We start from the raw sequence: 25,522 nt of genomic DNA, 5'->3' as shown, positions 1-25,522 counted from the left end.
TGAACCTCTACCTCATAACTGAACTGAGGTATTGGGAAGGTTTGAGGCCATAGCTGAGACCTAAAGGACGACCCTGAAGATGTTGATTCAGGGGAAGAAAGTATGTCTGTGTCTGCCAACGATGAAGAAGAGGAATCAAAATCTAATCTTTGATGTGGAGCACTACGGTGAGGACTAGTGCCTGACCCACCGGGCATGTAAATTATTTTAATGGTGCTCTTGTCTGCAAGTTCTGCAGTAGTTGATAAGTTCACAAACTCATTGTCAAAGTCTTTGTCTCTGTACTATAGTCTGAAATTTCCTGACAAGTTAATTTGTCTAGTAATCTCTTGCTTCAGGTCCTCCATTGAATACGGTATTCCAGTGGGAAGAGTCAGTTTGGATGTGTTGTCTACTCCAAGTATGACTCTTAGGGTTGCACTCATCTTGTATTCACTCTGAGAAGAAAAACAAATTTCTTTAAGAATGGCAATGCTCTGGTGATCACAACATTTTCTGCAATGACTCAATGCGTCACTCTCTACAAAACAATCTATTCATAAAATGGCCCAAAATGCTTAATTGAGCCTGAACAGTCTACATGTAACACATACTTAACATGGGGGCCAAAATAAGTCACCAATTAATGCATTGATTAAGGCATTGAAAACCCATTTTCTCAACCAGCTTATGTGACCCTACACACGTGTATATAATAAATAAAAATGTCATGATTTTATTAAAAAAACAAACTTAATCCAGTATATTAAAATGTTAATTATGTAAAACCAAAGGATTATGAGAATTTATATTACATAGATGTCAAACTTCTGTAAAGTATGTTCATACATAATCTGTGTATTGTCAAGAAGATGACAAAACACCAGACCAACAAAATTCTGCTTCCATAACATCTCGGTAATGGTACAGGCGGATTGTCTCCATGACACGCCCCACTGATGCAGGAGTTTGTGCAAAAAGGAGCCCCAACCAAGTACTTAGACCATAAATTAACATACGTTACAGGACGTTGACATTTCTGTACAATAAATCCTTTTTTAGTATTTGTCTTACATATTTTAATATTTTCAGATACTGGATTTTTGATTTTTCAGGAGCGGTAAGCCATAATCATTAAGATTTATTGTTTTTAATGGTTTGAATTATTTCACTTTAAAGAATCTTGAATATATTGAAGTATTACTTTTTGAATCAAATCACAGAAAAAAATTTACTTTTGTAATGTTTTGAGATGCCCCGTTAATTTATTGTCAGGGTTAGAAAAGTTTGTATTATTACACAAGTCAGAATTCTGTCTGTACTGTTCTTATCTGTGTTCTCCTTGCTGCCTTGAAATGGGCAGGACTCAAATGGAAGAATGTTATGACTCATTTTGCAATATTTGAATTAAATATGCCAGTTGTTTGTGTGGATGATGATGTTTGACAGCAACCAGGTAACATACACACCTTTCTGTTAACACAGATTGATGAGTGAACAGAAAGTTTTTCCCTAGACATTAAACCAAATATGTGATAATTTTGTCAGTTTCTTTCAGTGCCAAGCTATGGTTTATTTGGGTTTCCTGTTAACAATTTCAGTATTTGCAGTAGGATTTTTCACACAGAATACTGATACTTAGCAAACTGTCATACTGTTAAAAAATAACAAATTACCTGTCACAAGCACAAATCTTTTTAAGGTCACCAATCGTATGGCTCCAACTTTGTAGTCAGCCAAAGGCTAATGGTCAGCAAGCTCCTCCAAATCCACCAATGCCAGCTCTCTTGTTGGATGCAACTCGTAGGCTCTGTAGTGTTCCCTATACCATGAGCACAATTTTCTAATGATGAGACTCAAACCATCTCGTACAATACATAGCTGAATAATTTCAGAAAAATCTGGCAGACCCCCACATGATCCATGCACAACTATCATGCCCTTTTTGTAGTTTATGCCATTAATAGTGACACTATGGGCAAGGTTTACAGCAGTTACTCCAGGGTACTTCTGAGAGAGAATATTCACAACATCCTCATTTAGGACATCTATGGGGACTTTTGAGGCATGTGCTACCTCCAAGGAAGATTTCTCACTGTTAGGTATGAACATTTCATAGCCCACCATCAACTGATGTTTTTTTGCCAATGACAAAACTATGTTTCTGAAGTTCTTTGTATGCCTAACAATCTGCTTACAGAAGCTGTTTTTGGCCTCGAATCGTAGGGTCCATAATGCTACAAGGGGGCCAAATCATTTAATCATTTCTGGATAATGTTCCAGAAAATGATGTTTTGGCAGCAATTTATTGTCGGGGAAGACTTCCTGATAATGTTTTCGGTGTTCTGAGATTTTGCATTCCAAATATCCAATATAGTCTCAGCACTATGAACGGGGGCAACTATGAAACCGGGGAAAACAAAACTCTTGCTCTGCCCCTTCCAAGTGATGGTATTGGGGTGAAACTCACAGAACCCCTCCCTCTACCAAAAACTGGGCTACTTTCCATGTCTGGAATCCTAATTAAGCCAAGAAAAACAGATAAACTAAGAAGCAAGACAATAAATTTGGCAAAGAGGTCAGATTTCCTCAGTAATAAAGGAATACACTGTGGCAAATCCCACTTAGTCTCTCATGAAAAAAAAACAAAAAAAAAACAAAAGTGATTTCTTGCATCAAACAGAAAATGGAATCAGGACTAAAATGTCGAGTATATATAATATATAGAGTAGTGGGTAACGGGCCGGCACCAATGTAACCATGCACAGTAACACTCCATCACCGGCTGGTTCAAACCCCTCGACTCTGCGTTGTGTTATTTTTTAATAAATAAGTCGGAAGGCTGAGACGTCTCCTTTTGTGCCATTTCTTCTGATAAGATACAGAAACCTCTGGTCAGTGACTCGGTCATCTCATGCACAGCACGCTAAAGAAAAGAGCACATTCATTAAGTTAATGTTCGCTACATAGCTAGCTCATGGAGTGTTTCAAACTCCCCAATCACCTGTCCAAACACACAAAAACACCAAATACATGTGAACACACTCCATTCAACATCTAGATAGATCATACTGCACATGTGCTTATAAAATAAACAAAAGGACAACACAAAAGAAACCATTTATGATTCCGTGCTGTGCTCTCTGACCTACATCGTGCACCCCTCTCATAAACTGACAGTGTGCCACCAACGCCAGTTGCACACCACAGCTCCAGAAAGGGCGCTATTGGGCCAATAACATTAAATACAACCAAATTGCAGCAAGTGGAATTATCACATATACACTGCTACAGTAGTATCTGCTATCTTCTATGCAGTGGTCTGCTGGGGAGCAGGCAGCACTGAAAGGGACAGAAAGAGACTAAACAGACTGGTCAGGAGGACTGGTTCTGTCCTGGACTGTTCCCTGGACTCCATAGAGGAGGTGGGTGAGAGGAGGATGTTGGCAAAGCTCACATCCATCATGGACAATCCCTCTCACCCACTGCATGACACTGTGGGGTCTTTAAGCAGCTCCTTCAGCAGCAGACTGAGACATCCACCCTGCAAGAAGGAGCGCTATCACAGGTCCTTTATCCCATCTGCTATAAGACTTTACAACATCAGCATCAGTGGCTGATGTTAACATAAACTGGACTATATATCACCTTAAACCATGGTAAAATCTGTACAACAATTCCTTGCACTGCTGGCATTTTCTGCACTTTTACAGTTACATTTATTCCACAAGCCACTTTATGCTGATGTCATTATTTATAGTGTAGTAACACTCTATTTATTCATTTTTCATCCTTCATTCTTGTATATATTGTATATATTATTGTTAGTATAATTATTATCTTTACTGTATATATGGTTAGTGCTGCTCTGAAAGATTTTTGCTGCTGTAACAATGGAAATTTCCCCTGACGTGAGGAGTAATAAAGGACTATCTTATCTTATCTCTTATCCAGTCTATGGTGGTCTTTGTCAAGGGCTCTGGTTTGAGCACAGTGCGTGTTACGTCATTACGCAGAACGCAAAGAGGGCGTCATGTGACTCATCACACCAGGAAGTGATGTGGAGTCGTCAGACTCCGTGAAAACAACAACATCACAGAAGGTTTTAGCTGCTACATCCCGCTAAAACGCCAGAAATTTTAGCTGCTAAATCCCGCTGAAGCACCCGAGACTATACCTGCTTCATCCTGCTGACACACCCGAGACTTTACCTGCTTCATCCCGCTGACACACCGGCCTCCTCCCCGGTGTTTCTCCGGCGGAGGGCGAGCAGCAGCGGGCAGAGATGTGGATCCAGCCGGAGGAGGTGCTGCTGGCCGGAGCTCTGTGGGTGTCCGAGCGGGCCAACCCGTTCTTCATCCTGCAGAGGAGACGGGGCCACGGCCGCGGAGGGGGGCTCTCTGGTGAGTTCATGCTGAAGGTTTCATGTGTAGAAACTGCCCTGATTAATCGAACATGGAAGTGACTGATTGGAGATCATTTTTCCAACCCTCAAACTCCCTGAGCCCTCTACATAGTCACTGAAATCCGTACAGCACACCTACATAAATATCATCATTTTCCCTCTTGAAAAAAAATCTAGGAAGCCATTTTAGGGTTCAGTATTTAAACAAATAGAACTTCCACCTCCATTAGTGAAAACACAGACGGCATAATTGGCACCAGGTCCAAATTGTTGGAAAGTTCCAGAAAATGATATACAGTCATGGAAAAAAATGATTAGACCACCCTTGTTTTCTTCAGTTTCTTGTTCATTTTAATGCCTGGTACCACTAAAGGTATATTACCTGAAGAATACAAAGAACACAACAAAAAATGCAGCTGATTCCATAATACTGTATGTCCTATTTGACATGTTTCAGCTTCATTGTATCCCCAGGGTGTATAAGAGGCCATTTCATGTCATAAGCAGCACTGCACATGCAAAGGCCTAAAGTGGTTTCCTGCTTACATTCAAGCCGTAGCACAACTCAGAAGTCGTCAGCTCTCACATAATCCCTATAACTAAAGAATTATGTGAAGCCACAAAAGCAGCCATCTTGGCCCTGCTGGAAATTGGCATGAGTTAGAGACAGGTAGCGAAAAAACTGAAAATCTCCAAGACAGCCGTTCATTACACCAAGAAAAAACAAGCCCAACATGGTTCTACCAAACTGCTACCTGGTCGCTGCAGGAAACATCTTTCTACCCATCAGATGACCGTCACTCATCCATTCCTGTGTCAGGAATCGTGTCAGACCTCCAGGGACCTTAAAATGAGTGGGCACTGTGGAGAAATGTGACTTGTTTGGCAAGGACAGTTGGAAACTGACTTCTTGAAGCTGGTCTGAAGTCACACAGGGCAGGAAGAAGCCCTTCATCAAGGAAAGGCAGAGGAAAGCCTGGTTACTCTTTGTTGAGGATCACAAGGATTGGACTGTTGAAGATTGCGCTAAGGTTCTCTTCAGGGATGAATCCAGTTTTCAGTTGATGTCCACTCCAGCCAACTTACTGGTTAGGAGGAAGCCTGGAGAAGCCTACAAACCAGACTGCCTGCCCCTACAGTAAAACATGGGGGTGGGTCAGTGACCATCTGGAGTTGTTTCAGTTTGGGTGGAACAGGGCAAATGAACCAGGTCATGTTTGGGGCTACTCTTGAAAACAGTCTTCTTACATCAGCTGGAAAACTCTTTCCTGCCTCCAATGACTGGATTTTCCAACAAGACAATGCCCCTTGCCACATGGCAAGGTCAGTTAAAGCCTGGATAGAGAACCAGAACATTGGAACCATGCCTTGGCCTGCTCAATCTCCAGATCTAAATCCAATTGAAAACCTGTGGAAAATCATCAAATGCGAAATGGAGAACCACAAGCCCAAAAACAAAGCAAATTAGTTTGAATTAGTGCAACAGGAATGGGCTGCTGTGACAGCAGAACAATGTCAGAAGCTGGTGGAGAGCATGCCAAGATGCATGGCTGCAGTCATCAGAAACAATGGTTATGAATCAGTACTAACTCCTGTGTGGATCATGTGACTAAAACAGAGAAAAGAAAACATGAAATCCTAAAAGCTGTTTTTGGCAGTACAGTGCCATAGCTATTGATGGAAGAACTTCAGTGATTTTGGTTATTATCAGAAAGGCCATGGAAAATGTCTAGATATCAGCTCTGAGATTAAACTCTTATCAGCTGTTTTTGTTGTTATTATATTTGTCCAAACTAATGTACCTGCAGTTGTACCAGACATTAAAATGAACAAGAAATTGAAGAAAACAAGGATGGTGTAATTTTTTTTTCCATGATTGTATTTTTAATTACTGGACTTTGAAAGTAGGGGGGTACAACACTTTCAAATGAGGGTGGTATTGTGACCCCAGAAAGTTCCTGTATGTGTGTATATATATATATATATATATATATATATATATATATATATATATATATATATATATATATATATATATATATATATATATATATATATATATATATAAACAGATGTGTCCATATTGCACAGTAAGTCGACAGGTGACCAGCTTTTGAGGCCTCTAACATCATTAGAATTTAATGCGTGTCAAGTATTTTGACAAAATTTTGACATGGACTTATATGCAGGAGCACTAAACCGGTCTTCACAGGGATCTGAATATTGTCATTATATGTTCAAAGTTACAAGCTGCTTCCATGTTGTCCTCATGTAGAAATTCAACAACATATGAGGCTCATTTTGCCTCAGTGTTCCCGTGCAGATACTGTAAATGAACACTGAATAGCAAAAATGATGATAACTCAACACAAATCACAATAAATCTCATGTTTATTGAAGCACATCAGGAGTGAAACAGGAGAACAGTGCTGCACTACAAGCAAAAGGAGAAAACAAAGGGTCATCATTCCTCAGGGGATTTACCTTTCAGTTAGCTGCAGAAAGGATATTTTTAAAATCTGATATTTCCTGAATTGTGTCCCAAAAGATACAAACTAACCCATAGTTAAACCTGCTACTTTCATTTGTAATCTTATTTTTCCGCTTCAAATGCAGCAGCCTTTGCTTTAAATGTTCTGTATAAATAATTGTGACTCAATTTTCAGCATTTGAGTATTTATTAAACAGTTCTGCGTCATTTCTGTTCTGCATAGATGAAGCTTAGTTTCACACGCTACTGACTGACCCTGAACCCATCACACGCTTCACATTGTTTAGTTTATTAGATTTCACAGTGTCTACTTCAGTCTGAACCTGATCTGTACAGACTGTCTCCTCCTTCTGCTGCGTCAAACTGAATTGGACTGTGGAAAAGCTGTACAGTTAGAAGACTGAATCACATGATGTCACAGCAGTCAGCTGACAGGAAGCAGTGGTGTGTGTCTGCCGGTGTGACAAATTGGTTATATAGTTTAGAGGAAACACACGCAGCTGTTGACCTGCTGAAATCTAGAGTGTGTGGAGTCCCACAGGACAGCGCTGTGGATCCTCTGCTGTTTCCACTATAGAAGACAAGAGTCTTAAGGTACACTAGGGGTCACAGACAGGAGGGTTCAGGTCTAGTTTGGGGACAGGAGGGTTCAGGTCTAGTTTGGGGACAGGAGGGTTCAGGTCTAGTTTGGGGACAGGAGGGTTCAGGTCTAGTTTGGGGACAGGTGGGTGAACTGGATATCTTTGGACAAAACAAGACATTTGGAGAAACATTGATCCGCATTTTAGAGACTAAGTAGCTGATAGATTCATCCAGAAAATAATTCACAGATTAATGGAAATAATCATTAGCTGGAACCCCAGAGCTCCAGTTCTGTTACTGCTAACAGGCCGTTAAAATGATGTTTCCTGTTTTCACCATAAGGCATCACGGGTTGGTGAGGAAAATAAAAAAAAGTCCTTCCAGCTGTTTCTGCCTCAAGCCTTTCTTTAACTTTTCATTTATCTACATGAACACTTAGGACTTAGAATACAGAATACATTTCTAAAATAAATGAAAGCAATTTCTGTGAAACTGCATGTTTCATTTAATTTGTTATAATATATTTAATTGTATTTTGTAAATTAAACTGTCAGATTGACATCAGCTGGGTTTGGAGCTGCAATAATTTGTCCATTAGTCTATGGAAAGAAAATCAATTGCAACCATTTTGATAAATGATGAAGTTTAAGTTTTCAAGAAAAAACATTTGATATTTTCATATTTTGAGATTTGAACGTCTTCTTTTGTGGACAGTTGGTGAGTCTGAACAACATTTAGGAGGTCCGGCATCGTGCACCCGGGGCTCACTGATCTGTTTTCTGATGATTTTAGAAATGACGATTGATCTGTGACCAAGATGAATCCATAACGACATGAGGCTCTCTATGAAAACAGTGACAGGAGCAGAAGCTACCCATCAGCCTGTAACATCCGTTAACTGTCAGCTCAGTAGGAGAATGAACGTGTCACAACAGTCTTCAGCAGGCTCTGATGTGAAGCCAAGCAGCTGAAATGTCTCCTGATTTCTCTTTCTGCAGGTCTTCTAGTTGGGACTCTGGATGTGGTTCTGGACTCCAGTGCCAGAGTGGCCCCATACAGGATCCTGCTGCAGACTGCAGACTCTCAGATATACTGGAACATTGCCTGTGGTGAGTGGGCCAGACTGGGAGCACTGGGACTGACTGAATGTTGTTTGTAGGTGTAACCCTGCGTGAGACAGCAATATGTCCTGTGATGGATTTAATCATCTGCCTGATTCAGCTTTGACTGAAATGAAAATTCTGTCATGACCAACATTTCAGCACTATCGCCACGCCCCGTATTAACCCTGAACTGTGTCTTGCAGGCTCATCCAGAAAGGAGATCACTGAGCACTGGGATTGGCTTGAGTCCAACCTGCTGCAGACCATCTCCATCTTCGACAACGATGAAGACGTCACCACCTTCGTCAAAGGAAAGATCTGTGTATGTTACTCTGTGCTCCCCAGTATTGGGGTATTATGGTGTGTCAGAGTATTTAGAAGACTTATTTTGCTCCTCTTTCTTCTAAACTGTCATGCTGTACTGAGGTTATAGTCCATGTAGTCTTCAGTGGTCTTCATCTCCAGAGGTTAGTGTGGAACAAGCTGAGAGAAGATGTGACTGATGAAGACAGTCTGTTATAAGACGAGTCAGAATGGACGCTGTACATTATTAATTCACAGGACAGGGTCTTCATTACCCATCCGAAAACTTCTCAGAGCCCACCGTTAATAAACCACCTGAACCTGACCTGCAGGTGCCCTAACCAAAACCAACATTTCTAATCCTGCAGTTCGTTATATCCAGTTATCCGCCTTCTGTTTCTCTGAAGCTGTGAGTTAAAGTGTTTCTCACTGCAGGCATGGCCTTTTAAATTTACATCATCTGGATTTATGACTGTCAGCTGAGCTCAGTGCAAGTTAGCGTCCTCGATCACATGACCTGCTTCACGGACAGATGACACCACACACCGGCATCAAACAGCAAATACTTACAGTGAACACTAAACTCCTACATTAAACTACAGCAAACACCTCCAGTAAACAGTAAACTCCTACAGCAAACTACAGCAAACACCTCCAGTAAACACTAAACTCCTACAGTAAACAGTAAACCTTGCATCTTTCTAATTTGATATTTACTTTTTTGACACTTGTTCAGTTTCTACATCGCATAATTTAATTCCATTGCCACGCTGTCACCATCATCTCCATTCAGTGTTGGTAATCACCATGGCAACAAGTGTGATCAGGTCCTCCAGCAAGAATCTGTGGAAGGCTGGTGTTTATTACCTGCTACACCATTCAATTCAGTTCAGTTCAGTTTTAATTATATAATGCAAATTCACAGCATATGTCACCTCACAGTGCTTATCATAATAAGGTACAGACCTTACGATTTTTAAAAAGGAGCAGAGAACCCAACAGTCCACAACTGCCTTTGGATTCCCTATGAGCAAGCGGTCAACAATGCTGGGAAGGAACAAAAAAAAAACATCCAGCAGAAGCAGACTCGGGGAAGGCATCTGCCTCAACCAGTTGGAATGAAAGTGGGGATGAGGAGGATGGGGGATAGCAAGATAGCTATCATACCAGCTACGCTGACTTGTGTTAGATGTTTGTCAGACATAAATACCGTCATGTACCCTGGTGACATGCTAGAGAGGTACGACATGCCAGATCCTGTCCCAGCCTACTGCTTAGACTGTTATGGTTCTGTTGTTGAGCGATGTTTCTCCCTGCAGGGCATCATCGCAGAGGAGAACCGTTTGAAGCCAAGCGACGAGCAGGAAGAGGACAGCGGGAAGTTTCGGGAGGCAGAGCTGAAGATGAGGAGGCTGTTTGGGATGCCTGATGAGGAGAAGCTGGTGAATTATTACTCGTGCAGCTACTGGAAGGGCCGAGTGCCGCGGCAAGGCTGGCTCTACCTGTCCGTCAACCACCTGTGCTTCTACTCCTTCCTGCTGGGCAAGGAGGGTATGTGCAGGGGTATATCCATTGTGCATGTGATTCTTTTTGGTATATCCTTAATATTGTGGTTTTTGATATTTCTTTAGGTTAATATCCAGTTTATTGATCCTTCTTTACATTAGCATCTAGGTTTTTGATACTTCTTTACATTAATATCTAGGTTATTTATCATTCTTTACATTAATATCTAGGTTATTGATACTTCTTTACCTTAATATCTAGTTTATTGATCATTCTTTACATTAATATCTCGGTGATTGATACTTTTTTCCTTAATAGCCAGGCTCAAGATACTTTAGTGCTTTAATAATCAGGTTATTGATACTGTAGTGAACTGTTATCCACTTTATTGATACTCTCTTATGTTGTTGACATGTATTTCTGTTTATATCTAGATTATTGAGCATTCTTTATGTTAATATCCAGGTTCTCGGTAGTTTAGTGCAATAATATGCAGATTAGTTATACTTTATTAGGTTAATATCCAGGCATTTTATATTTTTACATTAATATCTAGGTTCTTGATACTTCATTGTTCTGTTCTTTACCTTGTTTCTGTTTGTAGTGACAACAAAATGTCATCTTTAAGCAGAGCAGTTTGTTAATGCATATGTTAGTGTTAAAACAGCTGCCACAGAGTAAATGTTTGGCATGTGTGACCTCTGACCTCAGTGACCCTGGTGGTGCCGTGGACCGAGGTGACCCAGCTGGAGAAGAACGCCACTCTGCTGTTTCCAGAGAGCGTCCGTGTGAGCACCCGTCACACCGAACATTTCTTCTCCATGTTCCTCAACATCAATGACACCTTCAAGCTGATGGAGCAACTCGCCAACATCGCCATGCGTCAGCTGCTTGACAACGAGGCGTTCGCCGCTGACCGCTCGCTGCCCAAACCCTGCAAGACCCTGAAGAACGTCTCTGTGCTGAAGAGGTCTCGGTCTGTTCTTAACTCTAAGTCTGATATCAGAGGACATGAAGGGTATCAGAGAACTGTCTTAGCTGAACAGTTAATCAGAATATTATCCAGACTGCAATACAGACACGTGCAGTATCCAGTCACAGGAGCTGCATTTTTTTTGGCAAAATGTGCCACAGAAATTATAGATAAGGCACTGTGGTGCTGCAGACACACCAGATTCAGATACTCAGATATTAGAGAGCGGAAGGCAAAACTCACATCACTATTTTTACCTTTTTTTTGTTCTATATAAAATAAATAAACAAAAAATGCCATTCCCTCTAACATTAGGACTTATTTCTGTCAAAGTAAAGATTTATTTTGTACATCGTTCAGCCCTAATGGACAGACGTTCATATGTTCTGTGTCCACGTTGTGCTTTCCTTCAGCTTGTCTTCTCAAACATCAGACGGACTCCGTCTGTCTCAGTCTGGTGTCTCTGTCATTGACGTCCTGCCTGATCAGCTGTTTCTCACTGCAGGGATTTGGACGCCCGGGCGAAGAACGAGAGGTACCGGGCGATGTTCCGGCTGACGCAGGACGAGCGGCTGGACGGACACACAGACTGCACACTGTGGACGCCGTTTGCCAAGATGCACGTGGTCGGGCAGCTGTTTATCTCCAACAACTACATCTGCTTCAACAGCAGAGAGGAAGACCTGTGTCAGCTCATCATTCCTCTGAGAGAGGTAAACTGTCTGCTGGTCACTCGGGAAGTAGACAGAGCCACTGGGCAGTTCAGAAAACAGAAGGAGCTTGTAGGTAATTCAGGAGATTACTGTAGCTAGTTCAGGAAATAGCCTTGATGAGATAAGATAAACTTTATTGATCCCCAGGGGGGAAAGTTCACAGTTACAGCAGCTCAAAAGACAGGAGTATCAGGGCAGTAAAAGATTATATTAAAAAATAGTGCAAAATTGTACAGAAAGTTATATACAGAAGATGAAATTTTCAAAAACACTATATACATAAACATGAAGTTCTAACATTACATGAGAGCAATAATTAAATATAGTGTTGCAGTAATTACATTGTACTTTTAAGGCTGTATGTGTGAAATTACAAAGGAAATATGAGATCATTTTGAATGTGTTTTATTGAAATTGTAGAAGTATTGAATGAAATATTCACAATATTACCAAACTGGTATTAAAATAAAAATATAAAGGCTCTCAGAAGATTTGATCAAAGTGCAGCTAGTAAAACTGAAGCACGGATCCATTATCGAAACACCAGGAGAAACCGTCAAACTCGCGACATATTTGAAGTTATGAAATCAAAACGCTTATGAATCTGGTTCCTTCAATCAGACAGGTCTGACCAAGTAAAAGAAAATGGTCCACATTTTTAACTTGTTTGAAATTTTTAAAGCAGAACAAGGTTCTACACTTTAGCCATGCTGTTTATTTCCTCTTTTAGATAAATAGAAACCAGCCAAATATGGCAAAATAGGACAATTTAGTGGTTACATACTACATACTGCTACAGAATGTAGTACAATGTGCAGTACATGCTTCATAGTACTACAGAATCTACTACTGAATATACAGTATATGCTGCATATTGTATACTGTATGCAGTTTGTGTTTGAGTGCATTTCTCATTCAGCTTTTCTTACCCATGATCCTTTGTTCCTTAGGTGTCCATTGTGGAGAAGGCGGATAGCAGTAGCGTTCTGCCATGCCCGGTCTCCATCAGCACCAAGAACAAGATGACCTTTCTATTCGCCAACCTCAAAGACAGAGACTTCCTGGTCCAACGTATTTCTGACTTCCTGCAGCGGACACCCGACAGCTTGTGGGGCGATACCAGCCCGCTGTCTCTGATTGGACAGTCGGTACGTCAGGCACAACTCAGACTGAGGGTTAGCTCCTCATTTGATCCAGCCTCAGTTCTCTTTGTCTAATGTTTGTGTCCTCAGGCGTCCTCCAGTGTCCCCTCGTCCTCATCTGTAGGATCGGAGTCCATCCAGAAGGGGCGTCATTACCATCCCGGTCTGCCTACAGCCAGCCAGGGTTTACTGCAGCTGTATCACCAAGATGCTCTGGAGGACCTAGGACCCAAAGCTGTGAGTTCTAGTCTCAGTAAGACCAGTTAGTTCTGGTTATGTTAGATACTGAAGAATTCTGGTACAGAGGAGAACTGGTACAATTAGATAGTGAAAAGTTCTGGCACTGTTCGGTATGAAGAAGTCCTGTTTGTATTACATACTGATGATTTGTGTTACTGTCAGATACAAAGGAGTTCTGGTACTGTTATATACCAAGAACATCTGTTTTTGTTAGATGCCATAAGGAGTTCTGGTACTTTTGGAGATTGATGAGTTCTAGTTATGTTAGGTACCAGCGAGTTCTGGTACTTTTGGAGACTGAGGAGCTCTGGTACTATTAGATACAGAGGATTTCTAGACTAGTTAATATGGACAAGTTCTGGCACTGTTAGATACCGAGCAGTTCTTGGTACCGTTTAACACTGCAGAGCTCCGGTACTGTTGGACACCGTGGAGTTCTGGTACCGTTGGATCAACAGATCTTTCTTCCTTCTGCAGATGAAGGAAAAGATGAAAGAGGAAGCATGGAACATCCATTTCTCAGAGTTTGGTCGAGGTGTCTGCATGTACAGAACCTCCAGAACCAGGGAACTGGTCCTGAACGGAATCCCTGAATGTCTGAGAGGAGAGCTATGGCTGCTGTTCTCAGGTCAGTGTTCAGTCGTTCATCAGTTCATTCATTAGTCTGATAGGGTAGCTGTGGTTGCAACTCTCTGATCTTACTGTAGCATTTATGTATTCACCTGTTGTCCACCTGTCCATCCAGGAGCACAGAACGAGATGGCGTCCCACCCTGGGTACTATGGCGACCTGGTGGAGCAGGCCATGGGACTGTGTTCATTAGCTACAGAGGAGATAGAACGTGACCTCCACCGCTCCATGCCTGAGCACAGAGCCTTCCAGAATGAGATGGGCATCGCTGCTCTTCGCCGCGTCCTCACCGCCTACGCCCACCGCAACCCAGGCATCGGATACTGCCAGGTAGGCTGACTACAGCCAAGTCAGGTGTTTCTGTTGCTGCTTGAGGAGCAGCAGGTAACTGAAAAACACTCTGATTACAGCTGAATAAATATTAGTATCAATAACAGTGTATACTAAAATGATGTTAAAAACTGATGCATTATCCTGAAGTCATGGGCGGAGCTAATAGCCACAAACGTGATGTCAGGCAGGAAGGCGACACACCTGCACCAGAAGGATAAACTGAAACACAGAAGAAGTATTTGTTAGGCCTGAGTTGTTCTCTTCTCCACCAGGCGATGAACATCGTCACCTCCGTCCTGCTGCTCTACTGCACTGAGGAAGAGGCCTTCTGGTTGCTGGTGGCACTGTGTGAGCGCATGCTGCCCGACTACTACAACACCAGGGTGGTAGGTCAGTACCACTAGGGTCAGTCCTGATCAAGACCTAGTACATTACAAGACCAGGATATGTAAAACCAGGCTCAGAGGAACCAGGATACACCACCAATTTCAAAGTGGACAGTGTGCAGCAGTGAGGAGCAGTTCAGGAGGACCGCAGGTACCTCAGGACCACCATCCTTCGACATAAACAGGAAGGTCATTCAGAGTCAACTCAGCGAGATTAGGGGAAGGTCAGTTGCTTGACCATCTCAGAATCTCTCGAAACTCTGTAGGAATGATCTTTGACATCTGAAACTGACATCGGCCCACTTTTTAGCAGAAATTCCAACATTTTCATAATTTTTCACTCAGTTTAATTTCCATTCTGTCATCCATGAGTTGGAAATTGAACAAGATGCACCTTTGTTGTCATTCATTCTGCCTGCTCAAGGCCAGGGATGATCAAGCATCTTTGTCAATCATGTAGTGAAAAAATCACCACTGGGTCAAATGTTGAAGTTTTCAGAAAAGTTTTCAAGAAAGAGTCTTCAAACAGTCCTCAGAGTCTGATGCGAATAATGTTTATTCAGTACAGAGCTGTGAGAACAAACGTGGGCAAAATCACCAGATTCTAACTGACATTGTCTTATATATTTCTGTAAACTTTTTCTAGACTCTGCTCCTTTGTCTGGAAAATCACAACCCATCCTTCTAATCAGGATATCCAGGGTGTGTGATGTAATCGTGTCTAAAGTTTAACCATCTCCCTTTCTTAAAAGAAATCGCCCCCTCCTGTCCTTCCGCAACTATCCTCGGGTCTCTCCGGTTTCATTTCTGTTTAGATCAGCGTGTTGTTTGTTTCATGTACAGAGAGAGAGAGAGAGAGCGCTTGTGCTTCAGACTTTGTCGTCTTGTGTAGGCTTCCACTGGACTGCAGTTTACACAGGATTGTTCAGTGTATACATGAAATCAGTTTACACATCATGTTTTCCAGTTATATCACTGTTTGTACTTGAGTCTGATTTAAACATCCTACTTTCCTAGTTGTAACATTTGTTCAACCTCAAAATCCCACAACAACTTTCAGATGTCCATATCTCTTGAAGTTTATGTCCTCGAGTCTTCAGATGTTCAGGAGATGTCTACAAGTCTCTGGTGAATGGAGAGAATGCAGCAAATACTGGCTTCCATGTTGTCTTCATGGCCTGATCCTGGTTTTATTTTCCTGAATCTGAGGGTTTGGTCACAAAGCTGAGGCTTGTTTGCCAGTATTCGCTGCATTCACCAGAGACTTCTTCACATCTCCTGAAAATTTGAGACTCTAGGACCTATGCTTCAAGAAATCTGGACATCTGAAAGTGACATCTCATTAAACTTCCAACTTGTGAGAGATTTATTGAAAATTTCCATTGGATGAAAAATTACGAAAAGGTTGGAATTTTAGCTAAAAAATGGGCAGATGTTAGTTTCAGATGACAAAGATCATTCCTACAGAGTTTCAACTGATTTTGAGATGGTCAAGCAACCAAATTTACTGCGTTGACCCAGAAGTCCAAGGAGTCCATTTCCTCCTGAAGTCCCCTAAAGTCAGTTTGTGATGTGTTCTTGTTCTACCATGAATCTGAGTCTGGTTTATTGAGTTACATTTAGTTAACCGAGTAGTAATCAAGCATTCCCAGCCTGAGGTGGTGTTTGTCCCGACAGGAGCTCTGGTGGATCAGGGGGTGTTTGAGGAGCTGACTCGGGCCTTCCTCCCCCTGCTATATGAACACATGCAGGAGCTGGGAGTCATCTCCACCATCAGCCTGTCCTGGTTCCTCACCCTCTTTCTGTCTGTGATGCCCTTCGACAGCGCCGTCCTATTGGTCGACTGCTTCTTCTATGAGGGCATCAAGGTCACCTTCCAGGTATCTACCCGCTATGATTGGTCACTGAATGAACTCCCGCCAGCAGTCTGTGGCGGTCCACAGTGTTAGTGGAACTCACACCTGTCTATCCAGGTGTGTTATGATAGAACATCACATCACATCACATAGTCAGAGTCCTCCAGGTCTGACCTCTACTACCTGTCTCTGAATCCACCTGCAGGTGGCGCTGGCTGTCCTCCATGACAACATGGATGCTCTGCTGTCCTGCAGCGATGAGGGAGAAGCCATGACCATCCTGGGCAGGTAAGAATCCTGGTTGAGCCCACACTGGGTCCAGACTGAGTTCAAATTAAGTCCAGACTGAATCCAGAATGGGTACAGACCAGGTCCTAACTGGATTTAGACTGAGCCCAGACTCCGCAGTAATTCGGCCTAAAACATGGTGGAATAATCACACCTGTGCTGCAGGTACCTGGACAATGTTGTAAACAAACAGACGGTGGCTCCACCCATCCCTCACCTGCACGCCCTGCTGACGAGCGGAGACGAACCCCCACCTGAGATTGATGTCTTCGACCTGATTAAGTCGTCTTATGAGGTCAGACTGATGTTAGTTACACAAGGACGGGATTATACCTCAGTTTCTGAACCCCAAAACTGAATATTTTATTTGTATACTTTATTTTGCAGTTAAAAATTAGGGTTAAACGTCATCATTCATCTGTTTCATGGTTCTATAAGGGAACTGCCCTAAGTGAAGCATCAGGCTAAATCCTGCAGCTCCCGTGATTCCGTCTTCTTCTTGGCCTGTCTTTGAGGTCATCTCTTCTTCTTCTCTGAGCAGAAGTTTGGCAGCCTGCGCTCTGATGTCATTGAGCAGATGAGATTCAGGCAGAGGTTGAAAGTCATCCAGTCTTTGGAGGACACAGCCAAGAGGAGTGTGGTGGGTGGAGTTAACATGCTGCAGGCTAACATGTTAAACATGCTAACGAGACCACAGACTTTACAGGTGTGTGTTTGTGTGTGTGTAGGTGAGAGCGATGATGACGGAGTCAGCCTTCAGTATTGAGGAGCTGGAGGATCTCTACTGTCTCTTTAAGGTCAGACATGTTTAACTGTGTCTCTCTGTGTATCTCTGAGGTCAGATGTTTCATTCAGAGGTCAGCCGTTGTCTTTCCTGTTACTCTATGATGCTGATCTTGAGGTTTCAGTCCGCCATGTTTACCTCGGTCGGTCCCTGTCTCCCTGTCTCTGGTTCAGTCCAAACACATGACGAGTTGTTACTGGGGCTCCAGCAGCTCTGCGGCGGAGCGTCATGATCCCAGCCTGCCGTATTTAGAGCAGTACCGCATCGACCCGGTCCAGTTTGCTCAGCTGTTTTCTGCACTCGCTCCCTGGACCTGTGGAGGCCACACCTCCATGCTGTCAGCCCGCCTCTTCAGACTGCTGGACCAGAACCAGGACGGGCTGGTCAACTTCAAGGAGTTCATCACCGGCCTCAGTTAGTCCAGATCCTAATCCTGATTCAGATCCAGATCAGAATCAGAGCTGGTCTCCTCTTCAGTGTGTGTCGTCTGTGTTGTGTGTTTGCAGGTGGGATGTATCATGGTGACATGACAGAGAAACTCAAGCTGCTGTACAAGCTCCACCTCCCTCCAGGTAACGTCCCACAGCTCACCTGGTTCTCCAAACCTGGACACCAGGTTCAGCCTGACTTCCAGCTATGCTAGCGAACTTGAACTGTCAATGTGTTCATTGAAGCAGTGACACATTACCATAGAGATTTATTCTGTGCAGATAACCTCTGGGGTTAGCCGCTTCCTGTTGGGGTTTGTTGAATTTGTTGTTGTTGTTGTTGACACGAGTAGAAACGGCTGATGAAATATTGCAATATTATTTTTAAGGAACTTCATGATTAAGGCCATTTATTAGGTCGTGACCATTATATAGATCAGCAGTGAGTGCTGTATAATATCACTTTAATGTCCAATGACTGTAAACTGTTTTACATTTCAGTAATATAGCTTTTAAGTTAAACAATTAACAATCCAAAAGAAATTCTTTAGAAAGACTATATTGAAAATTAATGCCCCAAAGTGAAACTCAGTGTGACCACAGTGAATCCATCTGTGATCACTGAAACTAAACTGAGTCCACCTGTGATTTTCAGTCATCCTAACTGTATAAAAATGGTTCTAAAATAGAATTTCCTCAATTTTGGAACTATCAGTGTTCTGTATCTCCATGTCTCATTTGATATTTAAGTGATGAAACGGGGCTGTACTCACTGCTGCTGTGTCTTGTACATATGAGGGAGTGATTGATTTGCTCATCATAATGTAAATACATATTTAAGGTAAAGTCTTCTGTTAAATAGCAGTAACTCCACGATAGTTTCAGGTCACTAAATATTTCTATGTTAGGTCTGCATTGTCTGCTTCTCTGGCCTTTAATACAACAGCTTGTCTTCATTTTTTTCACAAACTAATGTGTGTTTGCTCATTTGGTTGTTTATTTGTCGCAGCTCTATGCCCTGAGGAGGCAGAGTCTGCTCTGGAGGCCACACACTTCTTCACTGAGGATGAAGCACGAGGTGAACACACACACACACACACACACACACACACACACACACACACACACACACACACATAAACAGTGCCGTGTTTTCAGCTCACATCTACCATTCAACAGTAGCACTCTTGACTGATGCAATGTTTCTGCCTGCCAAATAAAAGAGAGGAAAATACAGCAAACAATAGCAACGCTGTCTATATTCAGGTTCCGAATATCCACAGAATGATGTCAGAATGTGTTAGATTAACCCTCTGAACTCTGAGCAGTTTCTGTCTGATATTTTTTTTTCACCGTGGACTTAGAAATGTCTTCTGTCAGTATGACACAGTTAGAGCATCCATCCATACATCATCTATACATCGCTTATTCCTCATTAGGGTCATGAGGGGCTGGAATCTATTCCAGCTGACTTAGGGTGAAGGCAGGGGACACCTGGACAGGTAACAGTCTATCATAGGGCTACACATAGAGACAAACAATCACACTCACATTCACACCTACAGACAATTTAGAATCACCAGTTAACCTCAGCATGTTTTGGACTGTGGGAGGAAGCCACCAATGTGTACGTCAGCTGTAGAAAGATGTTTCACCATGCTGCATGTATCTCTAACAGCTTGATCCTCTGTTTACTGTTTTTTTTTTTGTTTTGTTTTTTTTTAATTGATCCATAGGCTTTATTTTCCTCTCAGTCTCTCTTGTCGTCTCCTCTCTGCTCTGTGGAAACGCTGCCTTATTTCCACTGTTGGTCACAGCAGAGTCAGTCATGGAGAATCAATAATGATGAGGAGGGAAGAACTTTTTGTTTTTTACAGGATCTGCTGCAAACTATTTATTGGGTGAATTTATTTTTAAATGAGATGTAAATTAATGTGATATTGATAAAGTATCAGAATTTTAAGCTCAGGTTTGGTTAATGTTTTCTGAGTGTATGGCATCAAAGTCATGATCCATTTAGGTACTATTGGAAGGTTGAAAATTTAATTCTTTCAGTTTTTCCAGTTTCAGGCTCATAAATGGTGTAATTTTCTAAAGATAACTCGTCATTCACACCTGCTGGTAGGTTTTGGGGTTCAGAGGGTTAATTCAAAGTGTTTGTCATCTTTACTGTCAGCTGATGAGGAGCTGTCAGAAAACATCTTCATTCAAACTGCATGATTTGCATGAACAAATCTTTTACTAACAAATCTGAATGTTACATTCTGTCTGCTTCTTTTTCTGCTTCTTCTTCATCATTTGTTTATTCTGCCTCCTCTTCTTCCTCTGCTTCTTCCTCTGTTTCTTCTTCTGCTGCTTCCTCTTCTTTTTTTTTCTCGTAATGTTTCTCCAGAATCTTCCTTCCTGTCTGATCTGGACACTTTGCAGCAGCAGGAAGTGACACCAGGTTTGTGTCTTTCTAGTTTGAGGAAACTCAGATGAGATTTTATTCTGACCGCTGACTGATTTTTTTTTCCAGTCAGCCGACATATAGTTTGTTATATCACAGTCATTGTGCCGATGATGATGATGATGCTTATGATTGTGATGAAGGTGATGATGATGATGGTGATCTTCTCTCCGTGAACAGGTGAGGATGAGAAAGAGGAAGGAGACGGTGAGGAGAAGAGAGGTAAATGCTCTGCCTCCTGCTGACAGTGTGTACAGGTCACTGCATCACATGACTGACTGATCACCTGCATGTTGGTCTGCTGCACAGTTTGTTTTTGTGTGTCTCCATGTGTGTGATGGCAGATCACACTGTTGGACTTACCAGTAGTAGTTCATTCATAGTTTGTCCTCACTGGAAAAGGCAACAAAAAAAATATTTTAAAATTATAAAAATCAAAAATCTCGGCACAATGAATGAGAGTTTGTCCAACCAAACCGTCTCAACATCACCTGTGGTGCAGCAGCAACACAAAATAAACACACAGACTCACACATGGAAACATACACACACTTCTGACAAGAAACCCCTGTTGCTCTCAAAGACTTCAGCTGCCTGACTTCAGTCTGTCTGTTGCAGAGGTGAAAGACTACAGGTACTACCTGAGGATGTGGGCCAAAGAGAAGGAGCCCAAGAGAGAGACCATCAAAGATCTGCCCAGGATGAACCAGGTGAGTATGTGTGTGTTGACCTGTGTGTGTGTGTGTGTGTGTGTGTGTGTGTGTGTGTGTGTGTGTGTGTGTGTGTGTGTGTGTGTGTCTGTGTACTGACCTGTGTGTGTGTGTGTGTGTGTGTGTGTGTGTGTGTGTACAGGAGCAGTTCATCGAGCTGTGTAAGACTCTGTACAACATGTTCAGTGAGGAGCCCATGGAGCAGCAGCTCTACCACTCCATCGCCACCGTGGCCAGCCTGCTGCTGCGCATCGGAGAGGTCGGCAAGAAGTTCAACAACGGCGCCAAGAAAGCTGAGACTGCCGCTCAGGCCCCGCCCAGCAGCCTTCAGAAAGAGGAGAGGCCTGGTGAGGGCGTGTCAGATGAGTCTCAGGTGTGCCAGGCTTTGGCCGACGCCCAGCTGGAGCCGGCCGCTCCACAGACGCCTGACGACGATATCAAAGACGACACCTCTGTGTCATCATACTCGGTGGTGAGCTCCGGCTCGCTGCAGTGTGAGGACATCGCCGATGACACTGTGCTGATTGGCGGCAGCGAGCAGAGGCGTGGCAGCGTGCTGGATGTCGACTGGTCGATCACCTTCGAGCAGGTTCTGGCGTCACTGCTGACCGAGCCGCCGCTCGTTGACTATTTTGAGACAAAGAGGGACATCCAGGCCAAGATGGCCGCCTGTAAGGCTCAACGAGCAGTGGAGCGTCAAACGAGCTCCACTTCTGATCACGAACTCACCCAGCATTCCACCTGATCACCTGACTCACCTGTACCCGGCTCATCTGATCACCTGACTCACCTGTACCCGGCTCATCTGATCACCTGACTCACCTGTACCCGGCTCATCTGATCACCTGACTCACCTGTACCCGGCTCATCTGATCACCTGACTCACCTGTACCCGGCTCATCTGATCACCTGCCTCACCTGTACCCGGCTCATCTGATCACCTGACTCACCTGTACCTGGGTCATCTGATCACCTGATTCACATGTCCTCCTGTTTGTTTTCAGCCTCTGCTCAGGTGAGCGGGGACCAACACAGAACTGATTTTAAAGTCATCAGCTGATCAGATAATGTGATTTGTGAAATTCTGAATGGATTATCCCTGATGATGTCACCCTGACAGTGACTGTGAGTGGCTGTTCTGGAGTAAAGGAAACACATCACCATTCTGAATATTATGAAGTCACCAACTAAACTTTTGAAGTCACACACTAACCTGTGAATTCACAGATTAATATGTGATGTCACAGAACAACCCTTGACATCACAGGCCAACTCATGACATCGCAAACAGTCTGACGCCTTCAGCTTTTTAATCAACTTTACTGTCGTTAAACGTTGTCATGTTTTAATTTTTAGATTTTCTTAATGAGCTTTCAGTTGAGAGGAGACACTGATCTAATGAATCTGATGACTGACCAGGAGTCATGGCACCGTAGATCTGATAACACTCAACACCTGCTGCAGGTGTTTGACAGGAAAAAGCTTCTCTAGGAGGAGGTTTTGCATCAGATCAATACACAGGGAATCTTTAATCTGACATGACCAAACATTGAAGGTCCCATGTGGTGGATATCCACTTTTCTTGTGTTTTGCAATTATTAACAGTAAAAGCTGTTCAGAAATGAAGACGTTTACTTCTGCAGCCCCCCCAAACACATAATTAGCATCCCAGCTTTAGAAACCAGTAGGAATCTGACCTAAGTGCTACCTCACAGCTAACTAACCAATAGCGGTCCAGCTTTCTATAGCCCCGCCTCACTGCTTCCAGGTGATCCAGTCAGAATGAGCAGCTGCCGTAGTCACTACAGTAATAGGAGAATCTTCAGTGTTAGCCAGCTGTGCTGTTTATGTGGCTGTCAATAGCATTAGTCACACAAAGTAAGAAAATCCTATCTTATTTGGCAGGTTACGCAGCTAATGTGGATAACTGAAGCTCTGGTGGTCTGCCCACATTTCAGATCTCTGTGGAAACTGTGATACTAAGGGACATTCAGAGATGGTGGAAACTAAGTTAAACCAGTAAACAAGGACTAGGTGGGTTACTGTGTTTTCATGTCACCTGTTGAGCTTCAGTTCAACTTAAACTCAGCTGCTGTTCACATGTTAGCTTCTGTCCTGCTCTCTGTGCTCACATAAACTGCATTTTAATACAGATGAAGGATTTTTCTGTTTCTGTTGTCAGACAGCAGAACAAGTATAAAACAGACACTGAATCGCAGAGCATTAAGACTTCATGTTAACCAGTAGTCACTTTGTTTCTCTGCAGCTAAAATACAGATTTTATTCACACAGGAGTTAAAAATAACAGCTGCACTGAGAATTCACCGATATTTCTACATAAATGATCCTCAGACAGAAACTCAGAAGATAGAAAGTCCTGCTCTGTCTCACTCATTAATCTGTAAATCAAACAGGGAGAGTCTTCTTCCTGAAGGGAGGCGGGGCCAACAGCCTGTTTAGAGCAGGACTAAAACCAGGAGTTACACAGTCTTGAAGAAATCAGCCATTTCTGAGCTGAAACACTGACAGATTCATTTTGAGGACATTTTAATCTGATGGAAACAGGATCAATACAGGAGCTTGAACTGATCAGTGCTGATTCGTTGATCTGTTCCCGAGTCTCTGCAGAACCAAACGGACTAACAAGCAGACGTACCATCCAATGACACACCAGAAACACTTCAGACGTGAAGTTCAGTAACAGAGTAAAGACATTAAAACCGTTTAGTGACATCAGCACAGCAACAGACTGTAAATACTGTATGTTTATTTACACAAACGCTCTCACTGGTTTTAAGAGATTCACAGTTCAATGAAAATGAGCTAAACGTGTTCAGTGTTAACATTTGTTCAGGTGAGGTCACCTGAAGCCTTGTTTGTTTTCCTGTTGCCTGCTTCTGATGACATCACACCTGTTTATTCCTGCCTGTTGACGATGATGACACTGTGTTTATTCACCAACCTGCTTTTAAATCCATCATATTGATCAGTTATTGTACTCTGTTGTTCTAATAAATCCTGAATGAAATGACCTTCCTCTGAGGCCTGTTTCTGTTGAACACGGCTGCTGTGTTTGATGTCGTGATTTTAGCGTGTTACGATGTTCTGTCCTGAGTCGGCTGGGATAGACTCCAGCCCCACATGACCCTAATGAGGATTAAGCGGTGTGTAGATAATGAATGATGTTCTGTGTGTTTAAATCAGAAAAACGGAATCTGACGAGCATGTTTGTTGCTGATTGCTGTCCGTGGTTATTTGGTTGCCTGTTTGTTTGTTTGCTTGTTTTATTAAGATCCCCATTAGCTTGTGCAAGGCAGCTATTCTTCCTGGGGTCTTCATAACTTAATTAGTGACAACACAAAAACACCTTATGTACACATGTTGCATACAAATCAAAATGACAATACACAAACAGTACATACCAAATACATACAAGAATACACATACACAATACATACAACATACATGTACACAACTCATGTTGAACCAAAGAAGCATACAACACACAATAGTCCCACGCTGAATCATCATAAAAATAGATTTTGTTCTACTACAAAGATGAATCAACAATAATAATGATCAAAGAACGATCTACCGCAAAAACTAGCCCTCATCTCAGTCTCCTGAACAATAAAACACTGAACCATGCATCCTCACTATTAATTACATTCACAATATATACAATATAACTGAAGTCTGTCTTGCGATTTGAATATTGCAGTCGTCGCATTTGAGTTTCTAATTTTCATCCACACAGCCAGTCTTTTCGTGTGTACCAGTCCGTCTGAAAAGAACGGGTCTTCTGTAGTCTGAAGCAAACCTTTTAGCTCCGGCGTTGGTCTTCCTTTAATTATTATCTCCTGCTTTGATTGAAAGTCCAGTTTAGAAAATTCTTTGAGATATGTAATGTTTGGATATGTAATCCTCCATTTTGAAAATAAGACCAAGCTAGAGGAAAAAATAACTGGATGGCTGCACGTGACTTGATAACTGTTTACTGTAGCTTGCTGTCACTAATTCTATGATTCTGCAGCCGAGGAGTAATAAGAATCATCCCTGGGATCACCAGTGCCCCCTACCATGAGGCAGGAGAAACACGTTACACACATACATATAGTAAAGTGTTTGAACATTTTAATAGCGACATACAGAGAGACAGCAATACAGTCTCACTGCATAGCATGCCAGCACAGTTAGCATAGTCATTGCACAATCCATGGA

General features: G+C 42.5%; 1 protein-coding gene across 1 annotated transcript; it reads left to right on the top strand.

Annotated features, from left to right (window-relative positions):
• The first annotated feature begins 4,028 nt into the window (after positions 1-4,028).
• On the top strand, positions 4,029-24,333 carry LOC111564009 (TBC1 domain family member 9B). Its single transcript, XM_023263331.3, has 23 exons — positions 4,029-4,382; positions 8,456-8,566; positions 8,764-8,882; positions 10,183-10,414; positions 11,081-11,339; positions 11,848-12,055; positions 13,006-13,203; positions 13,288-13,434; positions 13,915-14,065; positions 14,183-14,397; positions 14,673-14,790; positions 16,464-16,666; positions 16,848-16,930; positions 17,096-17,225; positions 17,472-17,570; positions 17,659-17,727; positions 17,888-18,128; positions 18,221-18,286; positions 19,152-19,220; positions 20,535-20,588; positions 20,772-20,813; positions 21,210-21,301; positions 21,444-24,333. The coding sequence occupies exons 1-23, from the start codon at positions 4,265-4,267 to the stop codon at positions 22,044-22,046; spliced, it is 3,627 nt and encodes a 1,208-aa protein (XP_023119099.2). The 5' UTR covers positions 4,029-4,264; the 3' UTR covers positions 22,047-24,333.
• Positions 24,334-25,522: the final 1,189 nt, after the last annotated feature.

The sequence above is a fragment of the Amphiprion ocellaris genome, chromosome 13, assembly GCF_022539595.1.
Source record: "Amphiprion ocellaris isolate individual 3 ecotype Okinawa chromosome 13, ASM2253959v1, whole genome shotgun sequence".
NCBI lineage: Eukaryota > Metazoa > Chordata > Actinopteri > Pomacentridae > Amphiprion > Amphiprion ocellaris.
Note: the sequence above shows the minus strand (reverse complement) of the source record. Positions and strands in the feature narration are given on the sequence as shown.